Consider the following 8,531-nt stretch of genomic DNA (forward strand, 5'->3'; position numbering starts at 1 on the left):
TGGAATCAACAATCCTCCAAATAAGAAAAACTTTAGGTAATTGTGGCTCTTTCGTTGAGCCTTTTCATTTTCATATAAAGTGCACAGAACACATATGGCCTAGGAACTACTGAGTGTGAGACCTGGAGAGCGATAGGAAGGTCTCAGGTAAACCCCCATATCTGCAGCTATGATGTGAGCTCTACCACGATGAGGCAGAAGATTTCTTCTGTGAATGGAAAACAGATCTGTCATAACAGTATCATTATCATTTATGAGTATCTGTCACTAGTTAATCACTAAAGCACTAACTCCAGACTTATGAAAGCATAATACAATACATGTGCACATAATATAAATATTTATTTATTCATAGAATCTTTACAAAATAGAGACACAACATTTCTGAGAAGAGAATAAGAAGAATTTAGAATTGGTAACTTCAAGATGTCATTGAAAGAAAATTTCACACCATTTTATTCAGGAAATTTAGCTGTGATCCTCATAAGTGAAAGGAAAAACCAGAAATAGATGATGTTAAAAGTTCCCAATATCTGAAGGACTATATGAGGATGGCTCACGTTTCTCCTTAGCTTGAATCTCTTCCCACTAACCTTCTTAGCGCCCACTTAACTTCTTTATTTCTCAAGGTGTAGATCAAAGGATTCAGTGAGGGTGTCACTACAGTGTAGAAGAGGGTGAGGAATTTACTGTAATTCTGTGTGTATTTGCTCTTGGGTTGGATGTAGACAGAAATTATTGTCCCAAAAAACAAAACCACAACAATTAGGTGGGACCCACAAGTCCCAAATGCTTTCCTCCTGCCTTCAGTGGATTTTATCCTCAGCACACTCCTCACAATGCAGCCATAGGAGGCCAGAATAAGCCCCAGAGGTATCACCACATACAGAAAAATAGCTATGGAGAGCTCATTTTCCAGGAAGGTTGTGTTCACACAGGCAATCTTAATCAGGGCAGGCTCCTCACACATGAAGTCATCCACCATGTGATGGCTGCAGAGAGGCAATTGGAAAACAAGGATGGTCTGAACCGTGGACTCCACAAAGCCACTGATCCAGGCCAGAGCTGCTAGTTGCTGGAGGAGCTTTGGGTGCATGATCACTGCATAGTGGAGGGGTCGACAGATGGCATTGAAGCGGTCATAGGCCATAACAGTCAGCAGGACACATTCCGTGGAGCCCAGCCCCAAAGCAACATACAGCTGGATCACACAACCAGTGTAGCTAATGGTCTTGTCAGGCCCCTTGAGATTCCAAAGCATTTGTGGGACAATACTGGTGGTGAAACAGAGGTCCAGGAAGGAGAGATTGGAGAGGAAGAAATACATGGGTGTGTGGAGTTTGGGGTTAAAGTACGAGACCAGTATGATGGCTGTGTTCCCCATCAGTGTCAGAATGTATATGATAGAGACGACAAGAAGGAGAACCATCTCCAGGTGGGGCTGGTCAGAAAAGCCCAGTAGGATGAAACCTGCCGGAGTGCTAGCATTTGTTCCTTTCATTGCTTAATTGTGAGTCACCATTCTTGGTCATTTCTATTTTCTTCCTGTGGGAAAGAAAGTCAGATATCATAACAAAAATATATATAACAAACTAAGTAAAATGAGCACTTTGACACTGATTTTTTAATATAGAGAAATGACAGAGTAAAAGTATGCAAAATAAATAGTATAGTAGGTTGTCTTGTTAAGAAGAGACACACAGAGTCTGAAAACACCAAATGCATTGCAAGGAAATATATAAACATAGAATAGACTTCAGAGAATAACCCAGAACAGATGTGAGAAGTATCCCAAATTCTCTGAAGACAAAATACATGGGCCGTCAACATGCATAGTGTGAAAAACCAAAGAAATGGAAAGTAAGATGGTTGTTACACATACACATACATGATAGATGATAGATAGAAAAATATTGAAAAATACATTGAGTGAGCAAAAGTCTGAGAAACAAGGCATATAAAATTCAAAACATGGAACAAAATAGGAATTGTTAGAATTTTCAAACATGAAGGGTTAGAGATAATTATCGTTAATATTCATCCTTTTTCTGTGAAGCAAATAATTACTAATCTAATAAGTGTGGAGGAAAACTTCTGAAATCTCCCCATTTGAGTCACACGTCTGCTATTTTAGCAATATGCTCTCCTGGAAATTGTATTTACAATCCCCAATAAGCAAGCTCTACCCTATATGACATGAATACTTCACATGCTTTTGTGCAGTTTTATTACAAGAGTTCATGAATTCAGCCACTAATGCAATCCAGTGACCTTCCATCAAGTATGTTATTTTGATTTATCAGTGTCTTTACACTATTAACTTGCAAAGATTAAGAAACACAGGCATGAAAATTTGTACTTCTGAATGGTCAATTTTGAAGTCTTCAAAACAGGTACAGTCATTTATCTTGGAGATCGAATTAAAACAAGCTGCTTAAACACAAATAAACAACAAAACCATCCAATGACAATTACTGATCTCCCCTTAAGTATCCTGGCAAGAAAATTAAACTTACTTCTAAGAATCCTTCACCTTTATAGCACCTCTCAGGCAATTATTGCACAGTCCAGTTTAGAGAGAATAAGTGGCTTATTTTCTTTGGCATCCATAGTAATAATCAGTTTCATTTTAAATTTTGGCCAAGACAAAGCTCTCACGTGTTTTGCATCAGATCAGATCAGTCACTCAGTCGTGTCTGTCTCTTTGCAACCCCATGAATTGCAGTACGCCAGGCCTCCCTGTCCATCACCAACTCCCAGAGTTCACTCAGACTCATGTCCATCAAGTCAGTGATGCCATCCAGCCATCTCATCCTCTGTCGTCCCCTTCTCCTCTTGCCCCCAATCCCTCCCAGCATCAGAGTCTTTTCCAATGAGTCAACTCTTCGCATGAGGTGGCAAAAGTACTGGAGTTTCAGCTTTAGCATCATTCCTTCCAAAGAAATCCCAGGGCTGATCTCCTTTAGAATGGACTGGTTGGATCTCCTTGCAGTCCAAGGGACTCGCAAGAGTCTTCTCCAACACCACAGTTCAAAAGCATCAATTCTTTGGCGTTCAGCCTTCTTCACAGTCCTACTCTCACATCCATACATGACCACATGAAAAACCATAGCCTTGACTAGACGAATAGACAATGATAATTATTTCCAGAATTATAGCAAAAGAAAGAAACTGATTTTGGTGGTCACATTGGTTAGCATGTTTCTATCTCTCTGCGCATTTTGGTGGTATAATAAAAACCCTGAGTGTTATGATGCACCAAAATTGACATTGACCTTACCTGGCTAAATTGCCTCTATTATTCAGTAAAGTGTAAAACAACTGTGCTTTTGAGAGATCGAACATCTCCTGGGGAAAAGACTGCACGTGAGTGGCCTCATTTTGCTTGATGTAACTCTACAATGTAATATTTCCTTGTGTATTTATGTTACAAGAAAAAACAACTATTTCCAAGCAGACACCACACTGAAACTGGTCTCGCTCCCTTTCACATTTCTGTTCTTAATCAGGATGAGGATAAAAGGATTTATATCTGCAAAGAGACGAAGCTAGGCAGTATTCTATAATTAAGAGGCAATGTCAGTTTATACATGAAAAACTGCTTTTGTTCGCTGCTAAAGGCAAGTAGCTCTGCATTTCTTTAACTTTTAAAATGGATTTTCTTTTTCTCTCCCACCTAAACAGCAAAGTACTACTTTCCAGAAAGAATGACAATCCAGCTGTGGAGATTTTTGGGGATTTTGATGAGAAGGTCATTCATGATCACAGATCTCGGACAAGCAGTGGAGGAACCCCATGTGTGCAGTTTGTTGCCCCCTTTTTCCTGTAGTCTCATGGTTCAAGTCTCTTCAGATGGATGGTGGTTAGCTTGCTTCCTCTGCACACACCTCTTGAGTTCTTCCCAGGCAACTTCCTAGCATTATATTAGAGAGGAAGACATTCCCTGGAGAGAGAAGAGCCATGGAGACTGTGCTTCTGTTGCTGCTGAAAGACAATCAATTGCACACCACCTGCTAAACACACATGTGCAAAATTGTCAGTGTTATATAGATAGTATCTTAAAAGATTTATTTGTTGAAATTCATTACAATTTTTATTAGTTAAACTCAGTTTTGAACATAGTATGGAGACCTGCATATATCTGGAAATACATGCCTGAAGTTTACACACAATTAATGAAGATCCAAGAACAGATCTACAGACTTCTGGGTAATAGGAAATGTCTGGGAAGAAGTAGAGTCTAGTATCTAGTATAAAAGGGGAGAGACTATTGCAAATTCATGACCTCTTCTTCGAAGTGGCTAAAAATAAAGTTTTTATATCAGAAAAGATTTATGCTACACTCATAGCATTGTTATTACTTCTTGAAGAATTGGCATTTTCTTATAGTTGCTTTTAAAACACATGGTGTACCTCCTGCTTTGTGTGAAATGATTCACCGGGTGGAGTTTATTTATACAGTGGATATATGTGTAGAATAATACATGCATATAATTTGAAAATAAAGTTCAGATACTGCAGTTGTCTATGCAAAAATTCAACCTAGTAATTCTGAAGATCTAATTGGTTTCATTGAATGAGTCATGAATTGGGCAGCATCCTGTTTATCAAGTAGAGAAGAGCTGTACAAAACAGGAGGAATTTATATGCCGAAGGGGAAAGAGTGGATTGTGTCAGGCTTAGGTCACCTGTGTGTGAGGAATGGTCTGGGTCTATGTGTCAGGTTACCTTACTGGTGCTGACTAGAAAATTGCAGACTGATTAAGACTACATTGCTTGGAGAGGTTGTATTTAACTTAGGTACTTGGTCTTGGTTTGCTGAAGTGGTCTGAGAACAGCTGACTCCACTTGGGGCCTTTTGTTTCTTTTTTCAGTTCAGTTCAGCTCAGTTTGGTCGCTCAGTTCTGTCTGACTCTTTGCAAGCCCATGGACTGTAGCACGCCAGGCCTCCCTTCCATCTCCAACACGTGAAGTCTGCTCAAACTCATGTCCATCGAGTTGGCTATCCAACCATCTCATCTTCTGTTGTTCCCTTCTCCTACTGCCTTCGATCTTTCCCAGCATCAGGGGCTTTTCCAAGAGTCAGTTCTTCACACCAGGTGGCCAAAATACTAGTAGTTTCAACTTCAGCATCAATCCTTCCAATGAATATTCAGGACTGATTTCCTTTAGGATTGACTGGTTAGATCTCCTTGCAGTCCAAGGGACTGTCAAGAGTTTTCCCAACACCACAGTTCAAAAGCATCAATTCTTCTGTGCTCAGCTTTCTTTACAGTCCAACTCGCACATTGTACATGACCACTGGAAAAGCCAGAGCTTGACTAGACAGACATTTGTCAGCAAGTAATGTCTCTGCTTTTTAAAATGTTGTCTAGTTTGGTCATAGCTTTTCTTCCAAGGAGCAAGCATCTTTTCATTTCGTGATTGCAGCCACTGTCTGTAATGATTTTGGAGCCCAAGAAAATAAAGTCTGTCACTGTTTCCATTGTTTCCCCACCTATTTGCCATGAAGTGATGGGCCAGATGCCATGATCTTAATTTTCTGAAATGTTGAGTTTTCAGCCAACTTTTTCACTCTCCTCTTTCACTTTCATCAAGTGGCTCTTTAGTTCTTCTTTGCTTTCTGCCATAAGGGTCGTGTCATCTGAGTATCTGAGGTTATTAATATTTCTTTGATATATTGTTTCTTTTTTAACATCAAGTAAAAGTCTAAATAGCACAAAATTCGATTCTCCATATTCTTATTCTTGTCTTTCACGACATTCATCTTATGTTCAATCAGTAGACACCAGCTGTTTCTGAATATTTTTTCCTTTCATTAAATTTATGGAAATTACACCATATACTTCTCAAAGTCCAACTTAAATCTCATCTTTCACAAATGTGTCTTTCATGTTCTAATTAATGAAAGTATGAGAAACAGATCTTTTAGGGATTTAAACTATTCTATTATATCTAGGGCAGCCAGAGTGTAATAGAAAATGACAACAAATATACTTGAAAGATTTTTAAAAGTACCATATCACAAAGGGAGTGATATATTTTATGCTAAGGAAGTTGGACTTCCTATGATCCCAAGAAGAATATTTCATACTAGATAAGATCATAGACTCCAGATTCAGATCAACTTAGGTTCTAATTCCTCGGGCAAGTTGTTGAACTTCTAGAAGGTAAAGTTTTCAAATCAATAGTGAGTGGAATGACAGTTTCAGGTTCCTAGGGTGGTAGGTGATAAGTGAGTTACCACACGTAACATACTTGGCAGAGTACCTGGCACCTAGCAAAACTCAGTCCATGTTTACCCACTGATATATTAATGATGAGACTACTCATGGAGTGTGGTTAAAACACAACAATATTTTTATTCTTTTATTCATCTTGCCTGTACCATGTAGCAGTTCTTTCCTTGGTCCTGGTTTACAACTCCAGAGTGTGCTATAACCTTTTTGGTCATTTGCAAATGGTAAAAGTGTCCACTTTAGTAATAAAGTATTTTCACATTAGTAAATAAAATGTCCACTGGCGAGTGACACTTGATTTACATGTAAAGATTCTGTGTTTCCTGAGCGTCAGCCTGCTCCCATCTGAGACCTCGCAGTGGCGATTTGGGTGAGCTGGGTCCCTGCTTTCCACCTTGTGCATGTTCCTCTGTGCCTCTAGCTTGATAAGCGCAATTTCAGAACTTGCCAGGGCAAACCTGTGTGGAGGGAAAAGGAGAAGTTAGGCAGGAAAGTTTTGTTGACTAAATAGATGAAACAAAATTGGCATGATACTGATCATTTTAAAGTGCTTGTTAACATATATGGGTTTATTTGAAATTATTCTATTTCCATTTTCCATATTAGAAATTTTTACACATTAAGAGCACTAATCCTTTGTTCACTGTGTTACTGATTTCTGGCCTCGTTTGATTATTTTTTTAGACAAAATGCTCTTATGCTTTTAAACTTCTGAAATGTATTCATTTATTATTCAATACATGGTTGATGTTCTAAAATGCCCTGTGTGTGCCTGGAAAATTTTGTATGTCTTCATGCCTTCAGTGTTTTCACTATATTAATTTTGTAATTTTTGCTGTGCTCTTTATATTTTCTATGTCCTTATTCATTTATGTTCGTATATCTTTTCTACCAGTTATCCATCCAATTCTGGCTGTGAATTTGCCTATTTCCTTTCTTCTTAGGTTTTGCTTTATATTTTGAAGTTATTTGATAGAATATTAATTAAAGATTACTATAGCTTTCAAGTTAACTAAATGGTTCACATTATGCAATGTCTCTCCTTATTCCCAATAATAGTCTTCCCTGAAAGGCTACCTTTTCTGATACTAGTAAGATCATGCCAGCCTTCTTTTTTGGTTAGTATTCATATGGTATGTCTTTTTTGTATTCTTTACAGTGCATTTTCTTAGAGACATCTTATTACCAAAAGAATATATGGAAAGTATTAATGTTCTGTCCTAGTGTGGGCATAAGGATATCATTTTAATAGCTTTTAAAATTTTATTGGAGCTTCCCTGGTGTCTCAGAGGTTAAAGCATCTGCCTGCAATGCAGGAGACCTGGGTTCGATCCCTGGGTCGGGAAGACCCCCTGGAGAATTTTATTGTATAATTAAAACTATAAGATTTTAAATGATTTGGGTAATCTTAGTGCTTAGTACGCATTTACCTGTCCTAATCAGTGAAGTAATTTGATTTGAATATAACCAGTTTAAATTATTAATGTCAATAAAATTTTATCTCATGAACAGAGATATAGAAAGGTTACTTAGATGCCACTTGTTAACCTTATCAATGCCTTCTGACTAGACCATGTATTATCTTCTCCAATATAGTTGCTTTTCTTTACTAATTTATTCAACTTCTTAATATATCCAGAGAGAATTATTTGTTTTTGTTAAAATGATTCTTAGGATTTACACTCTATTAAAAGAATTGATATTTTTGGCAGCAGCACACAGTGTCCGGGAAATTAGTTCCCCATCCAGGGATCAAACCATGCCTCCTGCTTTGGAAGCATGCAGTCTTAACCACTGGACCACCAGGTAAATCCCTATTTAAGAAAAAAGTAGACTACATTCATAAAACCATAGCATGTTGTGGTTATATCTAAGCAGGCTCTAGAATTAAAACCAATAAACTATTGATAATATTTTATAAGCAAATAACCATGTGGATATGGGTAAAATAAGGTCAATATTTTTAAACTGAACATATTACCAAGATTTTAAAGTATGTTATTAGAATAGATAAAACTTTATATTCAGTTTGAAGAGAATTATTTTCTAAAGTTACGATATCCATAAAAGTGAATAACATATAGGAGGCCAAAGACATGTTTTGTTAAAGAAATCTATATATTGTGACAAATACAGATATTTAGATTAAATGACAATACTTCAAAATTCTAATGCATATTTTCTTAGATTCCAGATAGAGAGTTAAAGAATTGATCAAAAGAGATTGAGAGCCATTATGTGAGCACAAGAGATGTGTAAATGAGAGATACTCAGTCTCATGGCTCTTATCTC

General features: G+C 37.5%; 1 protein-coding gene across 1 annotated transcript; it reads right to left on the reverse strand.

Annotated features, from left to right (window-relative positions):
* Window positions 1-568: 568 nt before the first annotated feature.
* On the reverse strand, window positions 569-1,501 carry LOC129647496 (olfactory receptor 2H1-like). The gene has a single exon (XM_055574577.1). The coding sequence runs from the start codon at window positions 1,499-1,501 to the stop codon at window positions 569-571; it is 933 nt and encodes a 310-aa protein (XP_055430552.1).
* Between the last annotated feature and the right edge of the window lie 7,030 nt (window positions 1,502-8,531).

The sequence above is a fragment of the Bubalus kerabau genome, chromosome 3, assembly GCF_029407905.1.
Source record: "Bubalus kerabau isolate K-KA32 ecotype Philippines breed swamp buffalo chromosome 3, PCC_UOA_SB_1v2, whole genome shotgun sequence".
Taxonomy (NCBI): Eukaryota; Metazoa; Chordata; class Mammalia; order Artiodactyla; family Bovidae; genus Bubalus; species Bubalus kerabau.